Source organism: Baudoinia panamericana, assembly GCF_000338955.1.
Source record: "Baudoinia panamericana UAMH 10762 unplaced genomic scaffold BAUCOscaffold_8, whole genome shotgun sequence".
In the NCBI taxonomy this organism is placed as follows: domain Eukaryota; kingdom Fungi; phylum Ascomycota; class Dothideomycetes; order Mycosphaerellales; family Teratosphaeriaceae; genus Baudoinia; species Baudoinia panamericana.
The window spans coordinates 341343-367093 of NW_006911264.1; the positions used below are offsets into that span (position 1 = coordinate 341343).

At 54.8% G+C, this 25751-nt stretch overlaps 14 protein-coding genes across 14 annotated transcripts; 6 read left to right on the plus strand and 8 right to left on the minus strand.

Moving 5' to 3' along the window:
• Positions 1-35: 35 nt before the first annotated feature.
• Positions 36-2710, minus strand: BAUCODRAFT_25183 (glycoside hydrolase family 3 protein; the record flags this gene model as incomplete). The annotated part of the gene is made up of 3 exons (XM_007679152.1): positions 36-1787; positions 1850-2151; positions 2215-2710. The coding sequence occupies 3 exons, from the start codon at positions 2708-2710 to the stop codon at positions 36-38; spliced, it is 2550 nt and encodes an 849-aa protein (XP_007677342.1).
• Positions 2711-3656: 946 nt separating this feature from the next.
• Positions 3657-4854, minus strand: BAUCODRAFT_524747 (uncharacterized protein). The gene has a single exon (XM_007679515.1). It carries the CDS (start codon positions 4600-4602, stop codon positions 3853-3855), a length of 750 nt encoding a protein of 249 aa, XP_007677705.1. The 5' UTR covers positions 4603-4854; the 3' UTR covers positions 3657-3852.
• Positions 4855-4952: 98 nt separating this feature from the next.
• Positions 4953-6174, minus strand: BAUCODRAFT_157578 (uncharacterized protein). Its single transcript, XM_007679516.1, has 3 exons — positions 6006-6174; positions 5878-5946; positions 4953-5821 (listed from the first exon to the last, which is right to left on the minus strand). The coding sequence occupies exons 1-3, from the start codon at positions 6008-6010 to the stop codon at positions 5290-5292; spliced, it is 606 nt and encodes a 201-aa protein (XP_007677706.1). The 5' UTR covers positions 6011-6174; the 3' UTR covers positions 4953-5289.
• A 218-nt stretch (positions 6175-6392) lies between these two features.
• BAUCODRAFT_72390 (uncharacterized protein) lies at positions 6393-6978 on the plus strand (the record flags this gene model as incomplete). The annotated part of the gene is made up of 2 exons (XM_007679373.1): positions 6393-6809; positions 6889-6978. The coding sequence occupies 2 exons, from the start codon at positions 6393-6395 to the stop codon at positions 6976-6978; spliced, it is 507 nt and encodes a 168-aa protein (XP_007677563.1).
• A 527-nt stretch (positions 6979-7505) lies between these two features.
• On the minus strand, positions 7506-9120 carry BAUCODRAFT_25187 (uncharacterized protein; the record flags this gene model as incomplete). The annotated part of the gene is made up of 3 exons (XM_007679153.1): positions 7506-7621; positions 7674-8854; positions 9020-9120. The coding sequence occupies 3 exons, from the start codon at positions 9118-9120 to the stop codon at positions 7506-7508; spliced, it is 1398 nt and encodes a 465-aa protein (XP_007677343.1).
• Positions 9121-10635: 1515 nt separating this feature from the next.
• On the minus strand, positions 10636-12993 carry BAUCODRAFT_35060 (uncharacterized protein). The gene is made up of 5 exons (XM_007679207.1): positions 12679-12993; positions 12094-12619; positions 11383-12030; positions 11237-11326; positions 10636-11178 (listed from the first exon to the last, which is right to left on the minus strand). The coding sequence occupies exons 1-5, from the start codon at positions 12752-12754 to the stop codon at positions 10881-10883; spliced, it is 1638 nt and encodes a 545-aa protein (XP_007677397.1). The 5' UTR covers positions 12755-12993; the 3' UTR covers positions 10636-10880.
• A 673-nt stretch (positions 12994-13666) lies between these two features.
• Positions 13667-17040, minus strand: BAUCODRAFT_35061 (uncharacterized protein). Its single transcript, XM_007679208.1, has 2 exons — positions 15315-17040; positions 13667-15264 (listed from the first exon to the last, which is right to left on the minus strand). The coding sequence occupies exons 1-2, from the start codon at positions 16656-16658 to the stop codon at positions 13990-13992; spliced, it is 2619 nt and encodes an 872-aa protein (XP_007677398.1). The 5' UTR covers positions 16659-17040; the 3' UTR covers positions 13667-13989.
• A 329-nt stretch (positions 17041-17369) lies between these two features.
• On the plus strand, positions 17370-18729 carry BAUCODRAFT_35063 (uncharacterized protein). The gene has a single exon (XM_007679209.1). It carries the CDS (start codon positions 17516-17518, stop codon positions 18590-18592), a length of 1077 nt encoding a protein of 358 aa, XP_007677399.1. The 5' UTR covers positions 17370-17515; the 3' UTR covers positions 18593-18729.
• Positions 18730-18908: 179 nt separating this feature from the next.
• BAUCODRAFT_48269 (uncharacterized protein) lies at positions 18909-19181 on the plus strand (the record flags this gene model as incomplete). Its single annotated transcript, XM_007679319.1, has 1 exon — positions 18909-19181. A coding segment is annotated over one exon (273 nt), but the record flags the coding sequence as incomplete, so codon positions are not given.
• A 522-nt stretch (positions 19182-19703) lies between these two features.
• On the minus strand, positions 19704-20210 carry BAUCODRAFT_47876 (uncharacterized protein; the record flags this gene model as incomplete). The annotated part of the gene is made up of 2 exons (XM_007679317.1): positions 19704-19958; positions 20019-20210. Coding segments are annotated over 2 exons (447 nt in total), but the record flags the coding sequence as incomplete, so codon positions are not given.
• Positions 20211-20581: 371 nt separating this feature from the next.
• Positions 20582-21799, plus strand: BAUCODRAFT_35065 (uncharacterized protein). The gene is made up of 2 exons (XM_007679210.1): positions 20582-20794; positions 20850-21799. Exons 1-2 carry the CDS (start codon positions 20729-20731, stop codon positions 21681-21683), a joined length of 900 nt encoding a protein of 299 aa, XP_007677400.1. The 5' UTR covers positions 20582-20728; the 3' UTR covers positions 21684-21799.
• A 165-nt stretch (positions 21800-21964) lies between these two features.
• Positions 21965-23204, plus strand: BAUCODRAFT_525199 (uncharacterized protein). Its single transcript, XM_007679517.1, has one exon. The coding sequence runs from the start codon at positions 22449-22451 to the stop codon at positions 23166-23168; it is 720 nt and encodes a 239-aa protein (XP_007677707.1). The 5' UTR covers positions 21965-22448; the 3' UTR covers positions 23169-23204.
• A 35-nt stretch (positions 23205-23239) lies between these two features.
• BAUCODRAFT_149103 (uncharacterized protein) lies at positions 23240-24878 on the minus strand (the record flags this gene model as incomplete). Its single annotated transcript, XM_007679518.1, has 2 exons — positions 23240-24636; positions 24689-24878. The coding sequence occupies 2 exons, from the start codon at positions 24876-24878 to the stop codon at positions 23240-23242; spliced, it is 1587 nt and encodes a 528-aa protein (XP_007677708.1).
• Positions 24879-25151: 273 nt separating this feature from the next.
• On the plus strand, positions 25152-25671 carry BAUCODRAFT_525370 (uncharacterized protein). The gene has a single exon (XM_007679519.1). It carries the CDS (start codon positions 25301-25303, stop codon positions 25589-25591), a length of 291 nt encoding a protein of 96 aa, XP_007677709.1. The 5' UTR covers positions 25152-25300; the 3' UTR covers positions 25592-25671.
• Positions 25672-25751: the final 80 nt, after the last annotated feature.

Below are 25751 nucleotides of genomic sequence, written 5' to 3' on the forward strand. Positions count from 1 at the left end.
CTGTGCTAAGTTTCCTTGCTGAACAGCAACTCCACCTAAGCGACCGGCTGTCCGGCACTCTTGCACTGTCCGTACAACGGACAATTTATCGTAGCATCGTACGTCTGGTTGGCTGGAGGCTGCGGCCACTGATCCAGTACCGCGGCCTGACCGGTCAATTGGAAGCTCATCGTAGCCTGTGTCGGCACATCGAGTAGCAGGTTGTACGTGCCTGGGTACAAGATTTGGTTGCCTTGATCATCGCGGCGCGCGAGCACACCAAGTGTCATGTTCAAGCTGGCAGTCACCGTCTGACCGGCGGCGACGGAGTGCAGTCGCGTGTAGCTAGCGAGACTCTTGTAGGGGTACGGTGCCGGACCAGCGGTAGTGTTTGAGAAGACCAGTGCGACGAAGTCCGAAGTCGTCTGGCCAGCGTTCTGGACGGAGATGGCAACCGAGGGGAAGGCACAAAGGTCTGGATGGGCGGCTGTGCAAGATGAGAGCAGGCTTTGGATGTTGTAACTGGAGGACAAGCCGCCGTTGCCGGGAGCGACCTGGCTGGGCTGCGTCCAGCCCCAGTTCGGTGGGCCCCAGTTGCCCCATCCCCATCCTCGCCTGACCTTTGCGCTCCATGGTGCATTCCATGGTGGACTCCATGGCGAACCGGGACCAGGCGGGCCTCCATTGAAGGTTGCCTTGAATGTGGTGTAGTGGAGTCCGTATGCGAACGGCAGGACGGCATTGTTGTACCACTTGTATGTCCTTCCTGGATTGCCTGGTCCTGGTCGAAGGCTCATGTTGGTCATTGGAACCTGGTTGACGTAGTCGGCTGGGTACATTGTTACTGGCAATCTGCCGGCAGGTGCAACCGCACCGGTCAAGATATCGAACGCCGCGACGCCACCATCTTGGCCTGGATAACCGACCCACACCAACGCGGAAATGTTGTTGTTGCTCAGTATTGGTGTGGCGTCGAGCATAGAGCCCATTTGCAAGACGATCATTGGCTTGCCAAGAGCGGCTAGCTGAGCGATCAAGGCCTGCTGTGCTCCGGGCCATGCGATCTGGTAGCGATCCATAGCCTCGGCTTCTACCGACCAGTCAATACCGCCAAAGAAAAGGATGACATCTGCGTTCTGCGCAGCAGCGGTTGCATTCTGGGAGTAGTTGCTGGTCAACGTCGTTTGGTTGATCGGCCCATTGGCGTAATTGTAGGAGAGCCCAAGCTGACTCGCAGCATACAGCGGGCTGTGAAGGTAGGGAGCTGGGCCAGAGTAGCCACCCTGCATTTGAGAGGTTCCGTTGGCCCACATGCCGATCATGGCAACCTTGGTCTGACTGGTGAACTTGTAAGGTAAGAGGCCCGTGTTCTTGAGTAGCGTCGTACCTTCGGTCGCTGCTTGCCGGGCCAAAGTTTGCGCGGCAGGGGTGTTGACACTGCTCCAACCTATGGAACGATAGGGGTTCGAAGAAGCCGGGTCGAAGTAGCCAGCAATGACCAGTGCCTCGTATTGTCTGATCAAGGCCGTGGTGATGGTCGCTTCGGTGACATACCCACCGTAGTAGGAGCCGTTGACGTCGGTCATGACTCCAGTATTGGCGACAATGCAAGCAGTGTCCATACCGTTGGAGAGGGAGAGGCCTGCGGCAGCTGCGTTGTTGACCGAATAATTGTGATTGTAGTAGATGTCACTAATAGCATTGCAGTCGCTAGTGATGTAGTTGTTGTCAATCGTCCAACCCCAATGTTCGCGGAGGATGGTCTCTTGCAGGTAGCTGTTGGCGCATGCTGGTACACTGTTCACGGACTATTGGATAGGCATCTTTGTTAGCAACATTTCAAAAACACTACGTCAAGAGACACTCGTACGTTGTAGCTACACATGATACTGGCGACGTTCTGATCTCTGGCACAAGTCTGGAAAGGCGGGAGATAGTACTCGGCCAAATCCTGAGTCGTGATCTCTGCGTCGTAACCGTAGCGGATATAGCCATCCCAGTCTTCAAGGTCGTAGCCGGCGAAATGTTTGCAGGTAGCAATCATCTTCTTGTAGCCGCTATGGCTCGTGTTGAAGTAGCCGTCATCGGTTCCCTCGAGGCCAATAAGTAAGTTCTTGACGTAGCCTTGAATCCGCAAAGGATCCTCGCCGGGCGTCTCGGAGCCACGCCCCCCTAACATTCGTGTCAGCTTCGGCGTACATCATGATAAACCGTCGCCTGCATGCGGTGACACACATCTCGGATCCTTGAACGGGTTGATGTTAGGCGTGAAGTAGTCCAAGCCGCCACGAGCGGCGTTCGAGTACGCCCTAGCCTCAGTCGATATGACACTGGCGATGTTCTGCACCGATGGGTCGTCAAAAGCAGAAGAGAACGTAATAGGCATTGGAAAGCTTGTCGCATAGCTATAGTTGCCCGAACTCGTGAAATTGACTCCGGGACTGCCGGCTACGCCGTGGAGCGCTTCAGACCACCACTCGTAGGGCGGGAGACCCAGACGAGCGGAGCCATACGAGACATCCAGTAGGTTAGCAAGCTTTTCCGTGATGTTCATCGCATTGATGATGGCGGATGCCCTCTGGTAGGGGGTGGCATTGGTGTCACACACAAGGTTGCTGGTGAGCAGTGCTGGGCCGTTGACACAGTCTGGGTAGTGAGTGTAAATGCCGCTCTGCAGTTGAGCGGATGCGAGGCCCAGAAGGACCGCTTGGGTCAGGGCTGTACGCAACATCTTGCTGGCAGTACAGTTGGAACAACGGAGAGGGGCGTGGACTTGGAGGGGAGAGCAGAATGTTATACCCTACCTGACAGCATCGGTATAGGCTCGGTCTATGGTGACTGTTCCCATGACAGCATGCAGGATGCGCGCATTGTGATCTTTAACGCGATGTAACAAGTCCAGCGCACGAGGTGAGGTTATTTCTCGTGTCTCCGCATTCGGCGGGGTTGAAGCGGAGCTGGGATGTGGAGGAGGGGCGGGTAAAAGCACAGCAATTCTCCGCGAAAGAGGTGCTGTATCAGTAGCAAGTGCAGCATCACTGGCGTTGCCATACTGAGCCATGGTACAGGAAGTTGAGTGATCAGCGAGCCACATCTTAGGCTGAATTGTGCAGAAGCCGAGCTATGGGATGGATCGGCATTAGGATTGTCAATCATGCGGCCATTGACTCAGCTGTCACAGATGATCGAGTTGATGAGGGCAGCCCGAACCGTGCTTTAGTCGAACATGCCGTCCATTACCCCAGGGTCTACCATGTGGGCGTCAATATTGCACTGCACTGAGGCCGGAAAGCGTGCCGGACATGCCTTGGCCTGGTGGTATTCCCTACGCCGTGAACGGTCGGTGGGCCGCTCGTTGTCCTTGCTGTAGCCTCTGTATCTCGCTGAGAGCGTCCTGCACCTCTGATATTGGTGGGTAGGCCAGTCATAAGTTCCCATTACGAAGGGCAGCTGTGAGGTCAACGGATTGGAGGAAGGCATTACTGAGTTACCATGGGTACTGAAGATATCGGTTCTGGAGTCTGTAGTTTCGCTATTTTATAATGATAAGTGTAAAGATTCGCTGGCAACGCTTGGCTTTTTACGTTGCGAATGTGGCCACACACAACGTTATCTTGCTCAATTTCGCCACGAAGCCAGATCAGTAGCCCAATCACGGAACCGTTTTGAGTGCCAGCCGTTGACCACCATATGAGCGCGCGGGCCTGCATTGGCCGTAATTGATCAGTCAATCCTGTGTTACATTCATTCCATCAGGTTGCGGGCGCAGGAGCAGCCGGTGCACCTCCCGCCGGCCTTCCTGCTTGTCGGCCCATCCTATTGCTCCTGCACAAGAGTCAGTCTCTGGGATCGAAATGCTGCGAAACAGGCCACTTACATCATATTCCTGCTCAAGAAGCTCACAGCAATCATGAATGCCCACGACGGGATCTTCGAGAAGTAATGGACCGCATAACCAGCCGGAACAGACAGGTTGTTCTTCGCCAGCGGCCCGTCGAACGGGTGCCAGAAACCCTCGTACGGCTGCACCTCTTTGTACTTCTCCTGCAAATGGATGGCCGCGATCTCCGGCGACGTAACCGTAGTCCTGTTCAGCGCAAACGAGCGCACTGTCGTTGCTGGGGTGGACTGATCAGGCAGAGGCTGCGGCAGCTCTATGTGAACTACAGTCGGTGGGCTCATGGCCCACGCGCTGCACAGGATCGGATCCGTCTCACAGTCTAGCATGGCAAGGTGGGGAGGCGAGCGCGAAGCCGCTATGAGAGCCACAGACTGATTCCACGCGATCTCTGCGCGTTCGCAAAAGCCGAAGCAAGTCGTGTTGCCGCCCGTCACCATGATCATCCATTCTTCGATACCCGGAGTCGCCCCAGCGCCGTGCTTCAAGATCCTCCTGTAGTTGTCCAGTGTCAGTCGCTCGACTTTAAGGTCTGCAACTGCGGCTGCACCTGATGCAACGGGGTTGGGTATCGACATCGATGCCACTGATGCGCTCGCGGAGGTGACAGCGGAGGAGACGGTCTCGGAAGCCTGGCCGAACCAGCCTTTCACTTGGTCGAGGAAAGGGATTTGTTGTGCGCTCGCGAGCGCTGGCAACGCCAGGATGGCCGAAGAGGCGCGCATGCTTATGTCTTCCGAAAGATGTTGAGTATCTTTAGTCGCGTGCTGTGATGGCACTGTTACTATTCAGTCAAGATGAGTGGCTTATCGCAATCGAGGTTCAAAACGGGGTTCAGGTAGTGCGAACAGATGCGACACCAGGAAGGGTAAGTGATCGATAGAATTGTCACTGCTACGAGCGTAGCAAGCTGTCCTGATAGGCAAACGAATGATGAGCTGCATCGACTTTGACTTCCCCTCTGCCGTCAGCCTGCAGCGCCAAGCCGTGCATCTCTCTGCTGACTTATCCTTCCATTGATGGGGAGGTACCATGTGACTCAACATGACTCCTCTACGGAGAGCATTTGGTGCGTGCACGAGCTGCTACAGAATAGTACTCGGACATTCATTGATCAAGCATGAGCATGAACGAGAACAAGATTGATCAGGATAGAGGCTAACCTTGACGCAGCTTTGGCCCTACTCAGGGGAAGCACAGCGATGGCTTGTAAGGGTAATGATTCGATCCCGTCTGACATCTTATGCTGCATACTACATTTGCACCCACACTAATGTCCGGCGCCGCGAGAGACGTCAGTAAGTTACGCATCCTGGGCGACAGCGACATTCACGGCGACCCATCCGGCGTAGCGCTTTTAAAGCGCCACGGTAATGTAATGCAGTGTTTTAACGCCGACCCTTTCCACCGCTTTACCTCCTGATAGCACGCTGGTAGAACGCCAGCTCATCGCCCTCCAGCACATAGCCATCGCAGCGACCGCTCTGGCCAGGCCGCGAAGCGATGACGGCGTACAGACGACCCGCCTCGAATTGCCGCTCAATCGCCGGCTCGACCTTGCCGCCGGCCTTGTGCCTCTCCGCCTGCTTCTCAGTGACACTCTTGCTCTTCTTCTCTTCCTTCTCCTGGTCTTCCTTCTTCTGTCTCCTCCTGCCAATGCTCTGGCCGTAGTGTGCTTCGTACCACTGCCTGAACGGCGCCGCATCGATCTGCACCACGGCGGCCTTGGTCAAGGTGTTCGTACGGACGAGCTCGTTGTTGGACGGGTGGTAGGCGACCACAATGACACGGACTTTGCGGGAGATGCCTTCGCTACCCCACGAGAAGTTGCCGGAGTCGAGGCGAAGGGCGCGGAACTTGCGGTTGCCGCCACGGGTGCGGACAAGATGGATACGCTTGTTGCCGATACGGGTGTTGGCGGCCTGGCGGCCCTTCTCGAACGCTCTGCGACTCTCATCAGAAATGATGGGAATGGCGGGAGACGATCGGTTTATGCATACCTCTTCTTGCGATAGTATGCGCGCTTACCACCGGTGGCGGAGCGCTTGTGACGCGAGTCACGAGAGATACTGCGAACTGGTCAGTCTGATAGACCCGTATGTAAGGACAGAGAGTTGTTATTAGATACCCCATGATTGCGGTTGGTGAAGGTTACTGTGCGTTCAATGTCAGCTTTGATTGGTTTCGACACTGCTAGTCCTTGCTCCTAGATCACTTTGCAGTAACAACGCCGGGTAGAGCATACCTGTTGACCTTGTTTCACCGTCTGCGCAAAGTAGGGATGGGTTATGGCGTACACGCAAATAGTGGTGTTGCAGGCTGTGGGTGCGGAATCTCAGATCGTGCTTTTCGGGCTTGGCATGTCTGCACACAAGCGAACTTTACCCGATACTGCCAAGCCACTAAGCCTGATTAACTCGCACTCGAACTTGCGAAACACTCCCGCACACGAACGATCCGTTTGCGACCATATCAACATCCGCCCAGGACAACCACACCAAGTCTTACCGGCAAGATGCTTATCCCGAAGGAAGACCGCAAGAAGATCCACGAGTACCTCTTCAAGGAAGGCGTGCTCGTTGCGAAGAAGGACTTCAACCTCCCCAAGCACGGCGATATCGACACCAAGAACCTCTACGTCGTCAAGGCTTGTCAGTCGCTCACCTCCCGCGGCTACCTCAAGACTCAGTTCAGCTGGCAGTGGTACTACTACACCCTCACCCCCGAAGGGCTTGACTACCTGCGTGAATGGCTTCACTTGCCTGCCGAGATCGTGCCGCAGACCCACGTCAAGCAGCAGCGCAGCCATGCTCCGCCGCGTGGCATGATGGGCGGTGACGACCGTGAGAGACGTGGTGGTGGTCGTGGTGGACCGAGGGGTGACCGCGAGGGCGGCTTCGGTCGTGGTGACCGTGGTGATCGCGAAGGGTACGTCACTATCATTCACATACTTATGTGTCATTGCATTCACTGACTTGATATACAGCTACCGTCGTCGTGATGCAGGCGAGAAGGAAGGAGGCATGGGTGGTGAGGGTTTCCGCCCTGACTTCCGCGGCGGCTTCGGACGCGGACGCGGCGCGCCTCCACCAGCGTCCTAGGAGGTTGCTGGCGGTGATGGCGGCTGGGGCGCTAAGGACACCGGTGCAGCGGAGCAGGCTGGAGGTTGGGCCAATGCTTCAGCGGTGGGGGAAAGACCGGAGACTGGTAGGTTTCCGGCAGAACTCACGTGCGTCCTCACCGTCGAATGATGAGCGCGTTTACAGGGAGATTCGTTGTCGCTCGAGCGTGAGGCTACAGACTCTGTGTAAGCTAGACAATCCTAGCGAGCAGCGACAGTAGGAACAGTAAGATCTATATCGAAAAGTACATGCCGCATCGCACACTCTTGCCTAAGTTGTATAAATCGGTAACTGGCCTTTGTGGACCCCGTGATAAAGACATTCTTGACGTCGCTGTCGCTGCTCGCGAAAGATAATCAATGAGCGGCTTATGAAAAAGCGTTCCGTTCGATATCATTTGGCACTGCCTCGCCCGTCACGAAACAAAAAGTTCTACTTAGCTCGATCTTGCTCGCTTAGCATGGATTACGTCTTTGCATCATCTGTACTTTGCAAGTCCACACATCTCAACGACCACGCTCGGAGCGTAGCTTGTCATAGCGGACCACAGCGCCCAGAAGGACGTTGGCCCCATCTTCGCAGGCCTCGGGGCTGCTGTACTCCGCGGGATTGTGTGAGACACCTACACAAGCGTTAGAAAACGTCTGAAGGAATCAGCGATCTCGACACCTTACCGTCTCTGCAAGGGACGAAGATCATGCAGGTCGGACATCGCTTGTTTGTGTAGACGCTGTCATGACCGGCGCCGCTCGTCATCAATTTGCCCCAGCTACCGATATCTTTATCTTTCACTTCGCCGCCGCCACAAAGGTGCGAGCCTGCAGCCTGCACGCAGGCTATGCAGTCGCCGTGGAAGTGGGTAGCTGGGCTTACGAAGTCGGTCCGCCACTCTACGCTGCACTGCCGCGACGAAGGCGTGCAGCCGGTATTGATCTGCAAGGCATCCTCCCCAGCAGCAAGAGCGATGAATGCTGACCTGCATTCCGACTCTACCGCCTCTACGGTGTCATCCTGCGGGGCTCGAACATCCAACGAGAATTGGACAAAGCCCGGTACGGTGTTGGTCGATCCAGGCTTGAGGGTCAAAATGCCGGTGCTTGCGAGAGCGCCATGCTTACTTGCGACCTTGTGGCTGGCGAGGATCATTTTACTTGCAGTAAGCAGTGCGTCTGCGCGGTGCTGGAATGATGTTGCACCGGTGTGCGAGTCTCTTCCACGTACGGTGACGGTGAACCATTTGTAGCTCTGAACACCCCGGACAACGCCAATACGTCGATTCTCTGCCTCCAAGATAGGTCCCTGCTCAATGTGAAGCTCGAAGTGGGCTGCCATGGGTGTGGCTTCCCAGCTGCAGGGTACTTCCCCAAGGTATCCGATGCGTTCGAGCTCGGTCTGTATAGTCGCCGTATCACTAGACGGTATGACAGACTTGAGATCATGAGCTCGCTCGACCGAAATGCTGCCGGCCCATACTCCTGACGCGACCATTGACATGGGAAAACGGGCGCCTTCCTCATTTGTCCAGTTGACTACTCCGACAGGATAGGCCGTCTCGATCCAGTTGTCGTTGAGTGTCCGAAGCATCTCAATCGCAGCCGTGACGCCTAAAATACCGTCATATCTGCCGCCGGTTGGTTGGGTGTCCAGATGACTGCCTGCATATGTTGGAGCAGCATCGTTGCTCAGTCCTGGGCGAACGGCGAACTGGTTACCCATGGCATCGGTGTGGACTTTGCAGCCAAGTTCAGTGGCAGTACGGTGGAACCAATCACGAGCCTGCCGGTCGGTGTCGGAGAGCGAAAGTCTCGACATTCCCGTCTCGGTCTCGCCGCTGTGGAAGTGGTCAGCTTCGACACTACAGTAATGACAGCAGTGGAGAAAAGGATGTGCATTGACTGATCAGCTGGCTGTTCTTAGTGTAATGTGTTGTGAAATCACAGTGACTCATATTTTGTGGGTGTAAGTTGTTCATCATATAATGGGCAGAACATTGTTTCAACAGATGGATGGGACGACATACTCTCCCCATGATTCCCCTTTGCCCCATTCACAGGTCGTGTGCAGATCGCTCATCAACCGGGCCTTGTCAACTCGCAAGCTAGCCAAATCATCCTGCGACATCTCTGAAACCGCCAACGCAAGTCTGTGGCGCGAAGAAAAGCACCTCCATGACTGACGTGGGCATGTCGAGGGTCTGATAAGCGTCCTTGTAGGAACGAGCAATGAGCTACGAGCCCTGAAGGCTCGTTTCAAAGGTGTCGACATCGTGGAAGACAAGGTGAAGTCGTTCAAAAGGCAACTTTGTGTCCAAGCTTTCCGTCTCCACTCCTCTTCCGCAACACTCAATACTCCACCGATCTGAACTCCGCCATAGCCGCTCATCGCCCAGGTACCGAGCGGCGTATATCATCAAACGGACGTTAAGAACTGGTGTCTGTCTTCTGAACGCTGCCTATCCATGTGGCAATGCTATTGTAGTGTTCTGTGGTGATTCTAAGCTCACCATCCTGTTGTGATGGACAACCCTGCCGTAACCGAACCAGCCAACCTCAAATTGGAGCATTCCAATTCGTCTATAATCGAGAAGGAACAAGCGACAACAGCATCAGATCCGGCTGGCGATGAAGTACTGATTGCTCAGACTCAATCTACTGGGCCACCTACGGTCTCACAAGCGAAGCATAACCGTGACTGGCGACACATTGTCCGCAATTTCTCACCGTCATGGTTTTCGGTTACTATGGGCACTGGCATAGTCTCCACCATTCTCATAACATTCCCGTGGAGGACCAACTGGCTGTACTACCTCAGCATAGTCTTCTTCGTGCTGAATGTGTGCCTTTTCAGCTTGGCTGCCACGGCGAGCTTCCTGCGCTACACTATATGGCCCGAAATCTGGACCGTGATGATACAAGACTCGACGAACAGCCTGTTCTTAGGCACCATTCCTATGGGTTTCGCAACAATCATCGAGATGTGGGTATTTGTCTGCGTCCCAGCCTGGGGCACATGGGCTGCGTACCTCGGCTGGGCTCTCTGGATGCTTGACTCGATCGTCGCTGTGTCAGTCACGGTGAGCTTGGGTATCTTGCTCGTGTCTGACAGTCATCAGCGATCCCTTGACAGCATAACGGCAGCTCAGCTGCTGCCCATTGCTGCAACAATTGTAGCAGCAGGTACTGGCTCGGAGGTCGCCTCCGTGCTCCCAAACCCGCAGCATGCATTGGGCACCATAATCGCAAGCTACATCATGTGGGGCATGGCGATGCCAATGGCATTGAATGTCCTCGTCATGTACTATCAGCGACTCGCATTGCACAAGATGCCGCCCCGCGAGATCATCGTTAGCGCCTTCCTTCCTCTCGGACCTCTTGGATTCGGGGGTTACACCATTCTGTATCTTGGTAAGATGGCTGCGGCGGTCTTCCCACAGACAAAGACCATTGACCCGATGGCTGGGAGAGTGGCCTACATTCTGGGCTTCTTCGTAGCCTTGGTATTCTGGGGATATGGTTTGCTGTGGTTCACTTTCGCTCTTGCCTCGATGTACAAGTCCCGTCCGTTTCCGTTCAACATGGGTTGGTGGGCGTTTACATTTCCACTCGGGGTGTACTCTGTGAGCACGATCCTTATTGGCGAAGAGTTGCCTTCTCGCTTCTTCCGCATTCTGGGCACTATCTTTGGCACTGCAGTCATCGCACTCTGGATGGTCATTGCTGTGGGTACCGCACGAGGCGCATGGTCGGGAGCACTGTTCCACGCGCCATGCCTAGCGAACCTGAAGAAAGAGCGTAAGACGGCGGAGCGAGCAAGTAGCGAGGAAGAGAAGCAGATGGGTAAAGCAGCAAACGTCACTTGACTCGGTTAAAGCGATGGTCTGATCATGCCTTGTGCTCCACCTCTCCAACCTCTTCCACGGCGTCAATGCCTGCCTTCGCTTCTCCAAAGTTCTCGACTGCGCCACCAAGGCCCTCTGTCAGTTCCTTGCCCTTTCTGCCGATCAAGTACCACGGGAGTTCGAAGACCGCATCAACAGCCTCGAGACTCTTGTTGGCAAGCTCAGGGAGGAAGAACCAGACCCAGCCTAGACCAAGCAGCGTGACAGCCGAGAAGAAAAACATCGTACCGCCTGTGGTCAGAGTAATGAACATCTCTGGGACAGCCTTGCTGTTACCGTATCTACGAGTAATGGTGTTAGCGCAGCTCGTCGACAATTGCACTTGGTGGTCCAACTTACTGGTTAACGAAGTGGAATGTCATGGCAATGGAGGCGCCAATGGCACGGAGACGGAGCGGATAGATCTCGGAGTTGATGAGGTATTGGATGCTATCGGCGTGTTAGCAAGCTGCGCTGTGTGGCTAGTCACGAGGAGGTTGACGCACCTATTCCAGCCCATTGCCCATCCAAAGCCGCTAATGTAGATCATGCCGATGGCACCCTTAGCGGCGCTCCTCTGGCTTGCGGACTGTTCCACGTTCGTGTTGCCGACAGTCTGATCAATGACGAGGAAGAGTGCCATGTAAAGCATGGCAATCAGCTGCAACGAAATGCCAGTCATGAGACTGCGCTTGCGTCCGATGAAGTCTATCAGGAACAGCGCGCAGATCATGGCCGACACGAATTTCACCACGCCGAAAACTGCGGTAGCGAACAGCTTCTCGTTCTGGCCCGTTGTCCCCATTAATTCAAAGTACTGTGGAGCGTAAATGGTGATACTGTTCGCACCGGACCATTGTCCCAAGAGTTGAGCGAAGATCGACAGGAACAAGCAGTAGCTGTTGCGCGGAATCGTGACCAGCTCGCGGATAGGTCCAAGCCAACTGGTGCCCATTGTGGCTTCTCGCTCGCGCTCCAATTGATCGCGGATGTCCATCAGCTCGGATTGGATGTACCAGTGGTCAGGTGCAAGGCCACGGAGCTTAGACAGATTCTTCGTTGCCCGTTCGTGCTGTCCGACCTTGACAAGCCACCTTGGTGACTCGATGGCAAGGAAGGAGAGTCCAAAGATGATGGTCGCGAAGTAGATGTGCCTAGCAGAACTGTCAGAGTTGTTCATGGTACAATGCGAGGCTTATAACCGAGCGTTTGCGTACATCAAGTTCGGCAACACCCATTGCAGCTGGTTGGTATTACTGACGTGGATCGAGCAGCCCCAGGATGCAAAGTAGCCCAGCATGATGCCGAGATACACTGCTCCAGAGAACATGCCGACACACAGGCCCCGAGTGAAGCGTGGCGAGATCTCCGCCAAGTAGGTGGGTGCAACAACGGTTGTCTGGCCGATACCCACGCCAGCGATGAAGCGTCCAGTGTATACCATACCAATGCTTCCATTCGTAGACGCACTCACGAAAATGGCGATCCCAATAATCCAGATAACACACAGTTGCCTCGTAGCCCACAAGCGGCCAATCTTATCCGTGAAGTAGAATGCAACGATTGCGCCAAGGACAGATCCTAACTGCACCATGGAAGTGATATTGGAAAGCAGGTTGGCTTGCTCGATCTTCGTAAGGTGAGTGCTCTTCAAGCCGAACAGCTTGCTAAAACTCTTCTGCGATGCGGTTGTGCCAATCAGACCTTCGTCAAGACCACGAGCGGCGCCCATGAGGCCGAACACTGTGAGTGGTCAGTGGCTGTTCGTCGCGCACTAAGCAGTAGCGGTTATTCTCACGCACCAAAGACACCAAACCATAGCCTCCAGTTCAAGATCTCAGGCGGAGCATCGTTGGCTCTCTTACCAAAGAACCCCATATTGCCAGAACTGAGTTTGTACAAGCTCAAGCGCCAAGTTACACAAGCCTCAAGAGACGGAGACAAGCAAGAGGAGTACAGAATATTCAAGAGCATAGACCGGAGGTACTCATATGCTAAGAAGTACTGAAAGCACGGCGGGAACGCTTACAATTGACTTCGGAATGGAGCGGCCTAGGCGTCCAGTAACATACGCACTATCGATGGCGGTATACTTTATACGGTTCTGGAGAGCGCCGACTCGCGGTCCGTGTGCAGTCTGCGGAGGCTCCGGACCCGAGAAGTGGAGATGCCAAGGGCGTAGGATGCTACAACAGTACCGTCGGCGTGTGCTCTGCTGCAAAGTTGTGGGATAGCTCTGCTTCTCCACGAGAACAGGTCGGAGAGCAGCTCTGGGGTTGACTTGATGTGGCTGCGATTGGCTTTCAACAGGGCCGACTGTTTTCGTGGGAGGTATGAATGCTCGGTCACGTCGCATGATGGAGTATGCGAGGAGTTCGTGGGTCCCGCGTGGTCGCCGTTAGTACGCCGCTGGAGGTGGATACTGTATGATAGTACTGATACATTGTTCGATAAGAGCGGGTAATGACTCTCGTCGCTTTCGTCGCGAACGGAAGAGGCGGGGATCTACGCACCGCCTCGTTCTCAAGCATGACCACGCGCTGCATGCGAGCTACGGTTGATAGCTGGCCTGCAGGTGTGCAGATGCTGTGAGGGTCTCGAGGTGCGAAGGTTGGCCATCGGCGGACGTCGGCGATTGAAGCATGCGAAGCATGAAGCTTGTGGTTCGCCGAGCCGCGCCCCAAGATCCTTGGCTGCAGAAGATTCAAGCACCGTGTCGAGGACTAGAGCGTGGAGCGTCTCGGCCAACGTTCGTTCCCGTAGACGCGAGCAGATAGGCGGCGGCATGAATTTGGAACCAGCAAAAAGTCGCGCAGATCTCCGAGGGTTTCGGTTTGTACTGCGCAGCTGTTGCTGCAGTCTCTGCTCCTGGTTACGCCCGTATGAGAGGTTGTTAGCGGGAACGTACCGGAGGTTGTTGGATCGTCATCTGAGACGCCTAGACCAGCGTCAGAGAGCGTGTATCAGCAATGTCGCCGGAAGAACTATACAGGGCTGCCTAAGGTGGGAAGGGTGAATATATGAGTCGCAGTAACATTGGCCGATGTAGCAGCTCAACAAGAGTGGCCGCGAGTCCACTGCAGGATGAAGAGCTTTGACTCATATAGAACATCCTACAAACCAGCAACTAGCATGAGCCCATACCCAACCGTAACAATAACCGCATAAGCCATAACGCTGCTTGGCACGCCTCTAGTCAAGAAGTGCTTGACTTGCAGGTACCGCTGACCGGTCTGTGGGTCCTCCATCATAATGGCAGTCATGTTGGGGAAGCCGCTAGTCGGCAAGCCCATGGCCGCCGATGCCATAAGTACAGAGACCATTACCAGTAGGTTGGGATGCGGGTTGTTCATGCCCAGACCGACTTCGCGGACTAAAGGTAGGATGATGAGCGCCGCCACTGTGTGCGAGATGAACGTCGCCACGACAGCGATTAGCGCAGCGAAAACGCATGCGACGCCGTAAAGGCTCATACCGCCTACGCGGTCCGTGATGGCAATGGCAATGGTCGTAAGTAGGCCAGATGAGTTGACCGCCTTGCCTAGCGCCAGTCCGCCCGCAGCAAGAATGATGATGGTCCAGAGGAAGTTATTGAAGTCTTCTTTCGTCAGTATACCGGTGCCGAAGAACATGACAATCGGTATGATGGCGATGACGCCCATGTCGCCAAAGAACGCCTGAAACGCTTGGGTATTCGAGAAGCACCATAGCACAATCGTGCCGATACTGACAACGGTAATGAACCACTGTATGCCGGTGAAGCGGTCCTTCATAGGCCGAATCGGTACGATGGTGGTGTTGCGGCCTGGTCGGAAGGTCACCAGCAGGAGAAGCCAGATGAGAAGGAGGCTGATGACGCAAACAGGCAACGCGATGAAGAACCAGACGCCCCAGCCAGGCTGAGGCGTCATGTTTTGGAGCGCGATGAGATTCTGTGGAGACGCAATGGGTGACGCTGCACCGCCCATGTTGCTGCTGAGTGCGATGCCTAGAAGTAAAGCCTTGCTCATATCGCTGTCTGAAGGCAGGTTACGTAGTATCGGTTGGATGATGGAGTAGCAGAGGACGGGTGCCGCAACATTACTGATCCACATGCTGGCGAACAGCGCTACACCCATGCTTGTGAGTAGGACCGTCCGCGGCTTTGTGCCGGCCTTGCTGAGCACGAAAGTTGCCATCATTTTGGCAATGTTGTACTTGCTCAACGCCGCGGCGATGGTGAAACCGCCCAGTAACAGCATGATGACCGGTGTCCACATTGCGGCGAAGACGTAGCCAGCTGCTTGCTTGCTGTTGAGCCGGGCATGTGGCTTATCATCTTGCCGTACGACGTTCAACGTCACCGCGAGCAACGGTACCAGCAGGGACGTCACGAAAAGCGGAATAGCCTACGAACAGTCAACCCTCAGAATCTGGCCACGTTGGATGCTTGACTCACTTCTGTAGCCCACAGCAAGCTGACGAAGACCACCATAGCCAGGCAGTTCTGCTGCTCAGGCTTCTCCATAAAGCGTACGCCCAACAGCACCGCAAAGACCGCTATGCAGATCACGAGGATCCAAAAACTGCTGTCAACCAGGAATCGCGGACATTGATACTTACCAACCGGCGTGCGAACCTCCTTCGTGACGCCATGGGTCTCGTCACCTTGCCGTCTCGCCTTCTTCGGATCTGTCTCCTGCCCTAGCATAGTATGCCTGAAACCTATATTGGCGGCTTGTGCTTTCCGCTCAATGCCAATCATCTCCCTCCAAACGGTATTGCGCTCCCATACGACGTGCTCTCGGAGATGCAGGCGCAGCTCCCTGCGTGCCGCCTCGATGTCGCCGTTCATGACGATGCGCGCGTAAGCATGCTCAACGCGTGAGAGTTGCTCCGAAAGGTGATCCATCGTGCTCGGCAGAAACGGCTGAGCCGGCTTGACGTTGGCTTCGATATACTGCGTTTTGAGATTTCGGTCAAGGGTCTTATCGTATTTCTTCAGCACTTTGCTAAACCCCGTCTCGTTGAGCTGTACGAAAGACCGCAGCTCGCAAACGCTGACGTACAAGTTCACGACGCGCTTCTTCAATGTGATACCTTCGTCATACAGCGCTTGTAATGCATCATCTCCGAAATCGTTGAATGCTGCGCTAGCCCTCCGTCTGCTTTCATTAGACGAGTGCCAGTCTGATGCGCTGACGTGGTCCGGACCCGAGGCACCTCTTGTGCCTGGTCGCCGGTCCAGCGTCTGGGTCTTCGTAAGCGCGGTACCTTCGTCAGCGTCGTCTTCATCCTCGCTCTCCACGTCCGGAGCAGGAGCTCTTTTGCTATCACTGGTCCCCTGCGTACCCATTGTGCTAGTGCGTCGTCGCTTTGACGCGTTCTGAAGACCCTTAACGATGCTCTGTTGTCTGGCTCTAGCCCACATGCTCTGCCTTCGTACACCATGACCCTCTCCCTCTAATTCACCAGCCGCATGCTCCTCCTCGAATTCTTCGACATCCTTGAGCAGCGCCTCCACCTCCCCGAAGATTTCGAGCTCCTTCAGCTGATAGAAACTGCATATCTTCTCTAGTTCATCGTCCAACTTCTTCGTGAAGAGCTTGTCCGGATCGTCCCATGCGCCGGACTGGGTGAGTAAGGGCGAAGACTCACCGTCGTCCTGCTTCCCAGTGGTGCCATTAGGTTGGTTTATCTGCTTCTCGAGTTGGTAGATAAGCTTCTTCAGATTCGAGTAGGAGATGTAATGGGACGACCAATCGGGAACCGCGTTGAACTGGATACTGTGGGAGAACTTCATCTCGTCCTCCAGCAGTTGGCAAAGCTTCTGGCGACGTTTGAGATGACCTTTGGAAGCTGCATGCAAATGGCCGACGGGTGGTGATGCAGGCGGAGGGAGTGCAGGAGGAGGAAGAATCCCAAGCTCGATGTTGATAGTCCTCTCGCTCAATGGATGCCTAGACAGATCGCTCCCATGTACGCCTCCGATCCGCTCCAGATTTGCTTGTGGGGTGCCCTGGAGGGCAATGCATGGGGTGAATGGCGGTCAAGGCTAATGAACCATCATCACACATACAACTTCAGCTTGCTCACAGTCTCGCGAAACAACCCTCGCAAGGAGAGGGTGGAAGCGTTCTGATTGGGTGTACCGAGGCCGTTTTCCCCATGCACGACATGCCTCGCAATGCGGAGCGCGCCGGCTCTCTCCGAGTCCACGCTGTCGGGTTCGAAGAGAGTTTGAAATGATCGGACGGACGCCCTGCTACCTATAGCCATTTGGCAAGCTGGATGGTTTCCGCAACATACTGGGGCCAGCTACCGCTAAGATATCTAACTCAGCAACATTGCCTGTCACTCTGCCACTATACCACGGCGATTCTCAAGCCACCGGATCCTTCGAGGAACGGCCTCCGACCTCGCAAGCCAAGAATACCGCTTGATTCAACAGACTCCAAGCTGCACAGTACCATCTGTCACAGCATCTTTGATGAGTCAATGTCATTTCCGGCGCCGTAGAAGGCCTGAGTTGAGTCGAAGTATCAGCATTGCATCTGCCCCCTTTACCAGCGTCACTTGTGCTTCAGACTGTTCCGACTCGTCCACAATCTCTCCCAACCTTTTTCACTTACTACAGTGCATTTCGTTTCCTTGTCTACTATGGCAGAAGAAGCCGAATCAAAAAAGCTCTACGTATCCGCAGAGGATGCTCAGACCTACGTTGAAGGCGTACTGAAGGGCAACGGAGTACCACCGGAGAATGCAAGGATCGTGGCCAGATGCTTGGTAGGGGCTGACTTACGCGGTGTCGACACCCATGGCGTCAACCGAATCCCATCTTACATGGCACGCATAAGGCAGGGTGTTCTTGATCCGAAAGCTCAGCCTACACTTCATGAGATCACCCCAGTAGTAGCGCAGGTAGACGCTCATAACGCTTTCGGCTTTATTGCCGCGCACATGGGCATGGCCAAAGCGTGCGAGATGGCAAAGACTTACGGCATCGGCATGGTGTCCGTCAAGCACAGCAATCACTTCGGAATGTCCGCCTGGGTCGTGCAGCAAGCCATTGACGAAGGCATGATGAGTCTGGTCTTCACAAACTCCTCTCCAGCGTTACCGGTCTGGGGCGGCAAAGAGAAACTGATGGGTGTTTCGCCAATCGCTTGCGGTGCACCAGCCGGCAAGGAGAAACCGTTCATATTGGACATGGCGCCTTCCGTCGCCGCTCGAGGCAAGATCTACAAGGCCAAGCGGAGAGGGGAGAAGATTCCCAAAGACTGGGCGCTGGACGCTGAAGGAAGGCAGACGCAAGATCCTGCTGCTGCGCTGGAAGGCGTAATGTTGCCCATGGGCGGACCGAAGGGCAGCGCTTTGAGCGTCATGATGGATGTTTTCTCCGGCGTGCTGTCAGGCTCGGCATTTGCGGGGCATGTAACGAATCCATACGATCCGAGCAAACCAGCGGATGTCGGTCACTTTCTGGTGGCAATCAAGCCGGATCTGTTCATGAGCCTTGACGATTTCAAGCAGCGGATGGACTACCTATATCAGCGGTGTGTGGGCTGTGAGAAGATGGCTGGTGTGGATCGCATCTTCTTCCCAGGCGAGATTGAGCAGCTCACGGAGGAGAGGAGGAAAGCAGAGGGTATCCCGTACGTGGACGCCGAGGTGCACGCGCTGAATGAGGAGGCAAAGAAGGTCGGTGCTGAGACGATTAAGGTCAAGCAGCAATGAGCCAGGCACGTCAATGGTCAAGTGCTCCAACAGTCCCTCTAAGGGAAGCAACCCATAATTATAGTAAACACTCCCTCCGTTGTTAGCTTGGACTAGCTAACAAGCGAAGACTGTCTGTCAGTTGACGGATCGAAGCGGCCATTTTGCGAGCATGGAAATCATCATCTCAATACCTGTTCGCGGAGAATGAAAGTGTACGCAGTCGTGCTGACATCAACCCGTGGCGCACACACCCCACGCCACATAGCACCGTCCTCGAAGTATTTTACTGAGTTGTTCGCATCTTACTCCCCAGGTCGACGAGTTGCAGAACACCATGGCGGATGACAATATCTACGACGAGATCGAAATTGAGGACATGACCTACGATTCTACGCTGCAGGTCTACCACTATCCCTGTCCATGTGGCGACCGCTTCGAAATTTCGCTGGACGACTTGCGCGACGAAGAGACGGACATCGCAGTGTGTCCCAGCTGCAGCTTACAAATCAGAGTCATATACGAGCTGAAGGATCTGCCGCAGCCGGAGCAGGAACAACGGCAGGCGAGCAGCATGCCGCAGGGGCAGCAGCAAGCTGTGGCAGCAGCGGCGTGAAGGATATGGCCGAAAGTGGAACGTTGATCGTTCTGTGATGAGGCTGCGAAGAGGCTAGGTGCTACATGCAACGATTGAAACTGCATCGGTCATGAGATCTGGTCCGTCAGCGACAGCGAACGTTCCGAGGCTTGTTGTGAACCGGCTATGTGCGCAGGCGAACACCAAATGCGCATGTCTGCACATATGCGGCGCAATCTGCCGCATGACGACGCTTTGAGGGGTGCTATGGCTTCTGGAAAATGGCTAATGTAGTAGTGGAGGGATAAGAGCCTGCCGGGCTGCCCACACACATTTCACGAAAGCCGCGATCCGTGGAGTCCAATGCGGCCGCAACCGAGACAGAATGGATGACTGTGTGGCTGTTTCATACATGTGCTCGCTCGCGTGATCCGCTATGTTTGAGCACTCCCATCCTACGGCCTGCGATGGCGCGCCAACCGGCAATCCCGCCTCAGGTCCGTGTCTCATTAAAGCAGCTTATTCCGCCGGGTCAACACTTGGCTTCGCCTTGCCTGGATCCTCACCCGCAACATCAACACTGATACCAACCTCTCGCCTCAAAAGATCCGTCAGACTGGTGCCATCTCTGAGGTACACCCAGTCGCCGGTCCCAGCGCCCTCTTTCTGGTGCATGCTCTCACCAGCGACAACCCAATCAAATCGCTTCGGCCCTGACGTTGGCGACGACAGCCAAATCTGCTTGTTGGCTGGTTGCTTGTTGACAACATAGGTGCCGCTCGGCGGGAAGGACAATGAGAGGACGCCGGCCTGCGTGATGCGTGATTAGACGAGGCACAATGGAGATAGAGTTTATGATTTTGAACCTACCGCATACTCCACCTCGACATCTTGCCGTTCTTCTTGAAGCTCTTCCGCCCTGTCGTGCAGGCTGTCCATGAAGCGGTCCGCATGCTCATGGTACTCCTCCTCGCTGACTTCAGTGGGTTGCTTCGCGTCGTGGTGAGGCTCCGTTGTGCTGGGCGGTTGCGGGTCGTGTGTATCCGGCATCAATCCCGCTCGTCTGGGTGCGGAGATCGTAAAGTATCGCGGAAGAACAACGCTCGCGCTTGCAGGTGCCACTGCAAGACGTTGTAGTGGCGATCGTAGAGCGGGAAGCTGTCGAGTGAGACTCTTCGAGGCGGTGATAGCTGCCTGCCGAAGCATTCGAGGGGCGCTTGCTGCAGCCATGTTGACTCCCTGAATCTGTTTGGAGGATCGGTAGGGTTGAGATGCGAGGGGACCAAGACTTGCTCAACTTAGTCAGAGCTTCAATGATACGCAATCAGGAACAAGACAACATCATTCGAGCTTCGACTGCGAAGCTTTCCCCGCAACTTCCTATTTCGGGCGATATTTCGGGCAAACTTCGGTTCCTTGCAACAACTCACCACGACCCACGGACGTGAGAAGGAATTGAAACAGCCTGGTGTAGGAGGGTTGCTTCCTGCGTATGTCGATGTCAGGATCATTGCTTGAGATGTCCTGAAAGCACGTTCTACGGGTCAGGGTACCCTTGCCGCCTGTGACCGCAAAGAAGCATGTCTTCGGGAGTGGTGTTCAAATTACTCTCGCTCGCGGTCAGGACTGCAGCGAAGCCGATTGGAGTATGTAAGGGTGCCTTGTCGTCGATAAGATGTACGCTGAAGGACAGTTTTGTAGAACTACATAAAGCGCCAAGCAAAAGAACATGAAGGCTTCCGAAAGTTCGCGATCAAGCAGGCTCAGCGGGTGCATTGGCTCGACATGCGAATGCGACTGGGCATACTACACGATCCGGAAGCTCAACAGCGCATGCACGAGCGGGAGCAGAAGGCTGCGGAAGAGCGGAAGAGGAAGGCTGAGACGCCGACAGTGAGGACGGAAGCTGAGCAGAAGGAGTATGAGGAGCAGCAAGCGCGGTCGGAGAAGGAGCGGAAAGACGGCAAGAAGAAGGAAGACAAGACGCCTAGAATCACCATTCGGCCATTGAGCGATGCGCGAGCCATTGAGCTGGGGGCCAACTTCTTCTCCGAGATGTTCGTGTTTGGCGTAGCAGCTGGCTTGATTCTGGTAGAGAGCTGGCGGAGTGGGAAGAAGGAGAGTAAAAGGCGTGACGACGTAGCGGAGAGACTTGCGGCACTGGAGTCGGAGGTTGAGCGGTTGCGGAGCAGATATGAGCCGGAGCTGGCTGAGATCAGAGAAAAGGTAAAGCCCGACACGACGAGTAGTTGGTGGAATCCGGCGGGCTGGTGGACGCGGACAGACCCCAAACAGAGTGATGATGTGTCTGACAGCACAGCTGGCACGGTAGCAATCGCTGGCAATGTGCCTGTTCAGCAACCAGACAAGGCTGTCAAGCCACCTGAGTCCGCAGCTCAACGATCCAAGGCAGCTGGCTCATGGAAACACGACAATGCGTCAGGTGCATCAGAGAGAGCACGATCTGCGACTTCCACACCGGAGGCCGCAGTTGAGCGTGTTGACTCGGTAAGCGCGGCGAAAAAAGAGCGATGATGTGAGCAAGAGTCTCCTCTCTGTGTTGACTGTACGATATACCCCACTCGTGCTTAATGGCATAGCGAAGGCGCTGGTGGTATGTATGATTACTGTAGAGCATTTTCACAGACCCATTGACAAGCCGTCAACGACAAAAGCGGTCCACTCATCAACTTGTCTGGGCTGGACCGCTTAGAAGAAACTAGACCAACCAACAAGCCAAAAAAATCCATTTCGCTTCAATCGGGAACGCCAAGGAGATTCATCGGCGATTCGATGGAGATTGACTCCTTAAAGAATATATTTACGCCTCGTTTGCCTTGGTTATCAGACTTACTTATGGCCCTGACTGTAGTGTACTTTCCGCCCAGTGGGTAGGACTGCAACTACACCATTTCTACTGCTGACAAGGAAACTGGATGCAACATTGCTTATAAACTAAGGTAACACTGCATGAGTGCCGTGTTCAAACCGAGGGAAGGCACGCTAGTGCAGTAGACTCGGAAGGCGCAACTTCACTAACAACCTCACCCTTCCCACCCGCACCGACACACGCGGCAACTCATTCGTGCCGTCACGATGTTCTGCACGAGTCTGCGACGACGAGGCTCTTTCAGCTCGGCAGTACCGCAGCTGCTCTCCAGGCCTTTGACACTTCGTGGTACTTATCGACTTTATTGCTGACAACGAGAGGATGCTAACAGCTGTATAGAGCGCGACCTTGAAACCCACGACATTGCGGTACCGCTGATAGCAGGGGTGGAGCTCAGAAATGGGGACAATATGGTCGCACGGCAGCTACGTCTACTGCTTCTCTCCAGCACAGCCACAGCTGAAGCTAGCATCGGAGAGACGCTACACCGCATCCAGCACTTTGCTGCCCTGACCGGCGGTCAAGATCTTGCCATTGTCTTCTTACTGTCGCCACCTCCTGCGACCACTTTCACCTCCGCCAAAGCAGTCATGGATGGCAGAGTCGGATCGGCTGATGGGCAGCCGAGCGGCATCATCGCATACGCGAAACTCCAAGCCGTACTCGCAAACCGGATGGACATCCCATACATCCCAATCCTGCCACTGTCCAAGCTTGACGACCTATCAGGACTTGTGCAGAATTACGTCGCCCAGCTTAGCCGAACGCGTTTCAAGCCTGTCACCAAGCGAGCCACGCCGTTCGGCCTCCTGCAACTGTGCACATCCAACCCGCCTATGCCGCAACAGACTGCTTACGTGCTGTCTGACCTCTTCCGAGACTTTCGCGATCTGGCTGTGGCATGCACAAGCGCCACACCCGCACCAGAATCTAGCTCGCTGTTTGCTCGTGCCGCCCCTAGCCAAGAGCTGTCTTCACAGACGGCCGAAGTTAGCTCTGCAACGCAGCTTTCGGATACACGCTCAGGTGACAGGCTGGCACAGTTGCGAGATCTGATCGGTAAGCAGGAATGCAGGGAGATTGTTGACTTCTGGTGGGGTGAAATGATCGATCGAGTAGGCCACGGCTGATCCGACGCGACGGCCTGATCGTTGTTCGCAAGAGCATCGAATCATCGAAGACCGTGGCTAACTCTCGGATCCTAATTTGCAGTTCGCTTTTGCGTCCTTTGCTGCACACCAGCACCACGCGTCTGTGCGCCGCTTGACGCTGTGACTGGCAACAAGCTTCTCACTTTCTTCAGAACTCGTTCCAAGTCTCCACCTGAATATGTTGCGTTCTTCAGTCCAATTTTTGCGATATCATTGAGGATCGCCTGCTTGTGCTTCGATTTGCCTCGAAGCAGACCGTCTTCGTCATAGCGTCCCTTGACCATCTTGTCGACAAGAGCAGACCTCACATTCACAGGCAGAGGTGCAAAGTGCGTCGACGGCCAATGTGGTGAGTTTGTATCCGCGAAATCGAGCTTGGCGATGCGACCACTGATCTCGGCACCTTGAAGCCGGTCCAATGCTGATTTGGCATCGTCGGCGGACGACATCTCGAGGAAGGCATAGCTGTGTTCCTTCTCACGGCCGTTTTTGATCTGAACCCTTTGTACGAAGCCGTGTTTACTGAAGGCCTCCGTGATCACTTCCTTATTGATGCCAAAGCTGAGATTCTCAACTTTAAGGATCTTCTTAGGCTCATTTGGAACGTTGTTGTTCTTGTTCAGCCGGTCGGCAGAGTTCAAGGGTGTACGCTGGTTGGCCCGGTCATTGCTGCGGCTTTTGACCTTGTTTAAGCGAAACATGAGGTTCGCTCTGTTATTGTCAGTTTCGCGAAGCTTGCGCGCAGCAGCGAGGGCGGCGTCCTTCTCTTCCTTCGAGGAAAAGCGAACCATCTGGCGAGCGAGTAGCTTGAGAGCTAAGCTGTTGATCTCGCCGTGCGCAGAGTCAAGACCGAGCGCCGTGGCTTGATGAAAGTGGTCAGCAACAACTCCCAAGAAGTTGTTCGAGGCTATGGTCGATGTTTTGCTGCCATTCTCCAGTAGTTGAGTCCTGTCAAGAGGATCAGGCTGGAAGCGCTGGCCCGGTGGAGAGAGTCGCGAGTTCGATCCAGCCATCAGGGTCTCTGATGGAGTCTCATATGCTGGCTGAGCAGAAATATTGTCTGCTTCCTTTGCAGCCGCGCGGGTTGTTGGCTGCGCAGACTTATGCTGCAGGACCGCCTCCCCACCTTGAGCAGGGTCTTCAACGCCCGCTTCAGGCGTCCTGATGCCTCTGATTTGCTCCGTCTCCGCGCCCATACCTTCATCCCTGCGAACGCCGGGTATACGGCCCACGCCTTGAGCGAGCGGGCCTTCTCGCTGAGGCGACATGTTCTGTCCCATTGGGCCCGGTGTTGCAAGCTCGCCGGTACCTTGTGGTCCAACGGCGAAGTCTGCACTGTCATTTGGCGGTTTTGATGGCCCGATCGAAGTAGTGTCCCGATTCAGCATGCGGACTTCTTGCGATATCTGGGCGGCACGCTGATGGCGGCTTGGACCTCGTTGTGGTTCTGCAGGCACCGTTAATGATCGATTATGATTCAGTCTGAGTAGTTGACTTACGATTGTACGGCGTGCCTTGATCGTTGCTATCACTGTCTCGCTTGTTGTGCTGCCCTGAGCCGCCATCGTCGGCGCGTTTGCGGAGCGAGGCATGGAAGCACCGCAGGCATTGCCCGCTCCCCTGCCATTGCCGACGAAGCAGTTGACCCTCGGCCGATGCGAAGGTCAACACGACATTTCGGGAAGCCATTGTGTGCACTGGACTGTTTGCCAAAGCGACGAATATGGGAAGCCACGATGCTGGATCGGCAGAGTGGACCTTGAAGGCGCGCACTGACTCCAAAGGCTAATTGGGACGGAAGCCTATCCATACCATGTGGCCAAATTGTTGCACGGCGGTGGTTTGGCCACATGGTATGAATGGTCCTCGCTAATTGGCTGGAAAAGGCCGCTGCTAGCAGGCGGCCGCGAAGGCGCGAATATATAAACACCCTTTTACCTCACTTCCTCTTCCTTGTCACATTGCAGCACGTCCATACGCACCTAAGTAGACGATGACACGCGCTGCTCATCAGTAGACTAATACCGGGCATCATCAACTCGATACAAAATGCTGCGACTTACGCGATGTGACGTCTCTGCACGGATCAAGACCTCGTCTCTCAACAGCTGATGAAGCACGCTTCAAGGTCTAAGTCAACTGCCTTTACTGTGTTGCAACAAGTCACTATTGCAAATGTCATTGTGGACGCGATTGTGGAAGCAAGCTCCCCTGTTTTGCCTAGGTGTCCGATTGACTTGAAGCTGCGAAGGTATGATGATCCGGCTCCCCCATTTCTGATCCACTCGGTCATTGGCAGGTGTCAAAAAGGCTCTTCCCGTCCTGTCCGGATTGAAGGATGCATGCGCTGCTCAGCATGGCCCTCCATGCGACAGACACCAGATGGTGTATTATATCGCTGAATCGACCTGGATATTGCGGCCGCGTGGCCGGACCTTACCGTGGAATGTAAGGTAGGTCTATCAACAACGCGTCTATTCTACCTGCATCGCTATGCGGATCTCCATCACTTTTTGAAGAGGTAGACTTCTGAGACAGTGTGTTCCTTGCTGCACAGTAAAG

Coding starts and splice junctions, on each gene's coding strand:
- BAUCODRAFT_524747 (XM_007679515.1), bottom strand. CDS start 4,602: ATGCGCGCCTCTTCGGCCATCCTGGCGTTGCCAGCGCTCGCGAGCGCA.
- BAUCODRAFT_157578 (XM_007679516.1), bottom strand. Junction 5,822..5,877: donor GCATACTATCGCAAGAAGAG/GTATGCATAAAC, acceptor TGAGAGTCGCAG/AGCGTTCGAGAAGGGCCGCC.
- BAUCODRAFT_35060 (XM_007679207.1), bottom strand. CDS start 12,754: ATGGGGTTCTTTGGTAAGAGAGCCAACGATGCTCCGCCTGAGATCTTG. Junction 12,620..12,678: donor GCTATGGTTTGGTGTCTTTG/GTGCGTGAGAAT, acceptor GACCACTCACAG/TGTTCGGCCTCATGGGCGCC. Junction 11,327..11,382: donor TGGGCAATGGGCTGGAATAG/GTGCGTCAACCT, acceptor ACACGCCGATAG/CATCCAATACCTCATCAACT.
- BAUCODRAFT_35061 (XM_007679208.1), bottom strand. CDS start 16,658: ATGAAGTTCTCCCACAGTATCCAGTTCAACGCGGTTCCCGATTGGTCG. Junction 15,265..15,314: donor GCTTGCTGTGGGCTACAGAA/GTGAGTCAAGCA, acceptor GACTGTTCGTAG/GCTATTCCGCTTTTCGTGAC.
- BAUCODRAFT_35063 (XM_007679209.1), top strand. CDS start 17,516: ATGGCAGAAGAAGCCGAATCAAAAAAGCTCTACGTATCCGCAGAGGAT.
- BAUCODRAFT_35065 (XM_007679210.1), top strand. CDS start 20,729: ATGTCTTCGGGAGTGGTGTTCAAATTACTCTCGCTCGCGGTCAGGACT. Junction 20,795..20,849: donor CTGCAGCGAAGCCGATTGGA/GTATGTAAGGGT, acceptor ACAGTTTTGTAG/AACTACATAAAGCGCCAAGC.
- BAUCODRAFT_525199 (XM_007679517.1), top strand. CDS start 22,449: ATGGTCGCACGGCAGCTACGTCTACTGCTTCTCTCCAGCACAGCCACA.
- BAUCODRAFT_525370 (XM_007679519.1), top strand. CDS start 25,301: ATGAAGCACGCTTCAAGGTCTAAGTCAACTGCCTTTACTGTGTTGCAA.